Source organism: Cariama cristata, unplaced genomic scaffold, assembly GCF_000690535.1.
Source record: "Cariama cristata isolate BGI_N322 unplaced genomic scaffold, ASM69053v1 scaffold18008, whole genome shotgun sequence".
NCBI lineage: Eukaryota > Metazoa > Chordata > Aves > Cariamiformes > Cariamidae > Cariama > Cariama cristata.
The window spans coordinates 249-545 of NW_009629581.1; the positions used below are offsets into that span (position 1 = coordinate 249).

The 297-nt window shown below is 59.3% G+C and overlaps 1 protein-coding gene across 1 annotated transcript in view; it reads right to left on the reverse strand.

Annotated features, from left to right (window-relative positions):
- Positions 1-204: 204 nt before the first annotated feature.
- Positions 205-297, reverse strand: part of ARHGEF17 (Rho guanine nucleotide exchange factor (GEF) 17) — a gene marked incomplete at its 3' end in the record, with an annotated part of 10,558 nt that continues 10,465 nt past the window's right edge. Inside the window, 1 exon segment of the mRNA XM_009705223.1 lies at positions 205-289. Within this exon segment, the coding sequence (XP_009703525.1) occupies positions 205-289 (85 nt within the window).

The window sequence follows — 297 nt, forward strand, 5'->3', positions numbered from 1 at the left end:
GGGGGTGGAGCCCCCAATCCCCCCCCCCCCCAATTTTTCTCCCTGGATTTTAACAAGGCAAGGATGGAGCAGGGACTTTGACAACCCCATTTCAAGGCTATTCCCGGTCATCCACCAGCAGGACAGCATTCCCAGTCCCATAAAAAACATCCACTCCCCCCAAGAGCGGGTCAGGATTGAGCCCCCCTCAGTCACCCCACCTACCCATCTCCCTCGGCAACGGGAAGAGGACATCAAAGCCGTCAGGCAGCTTGATGGCGGTGAGGAAGCGGACGTGGCCGGAGTGACCCTGGGAGA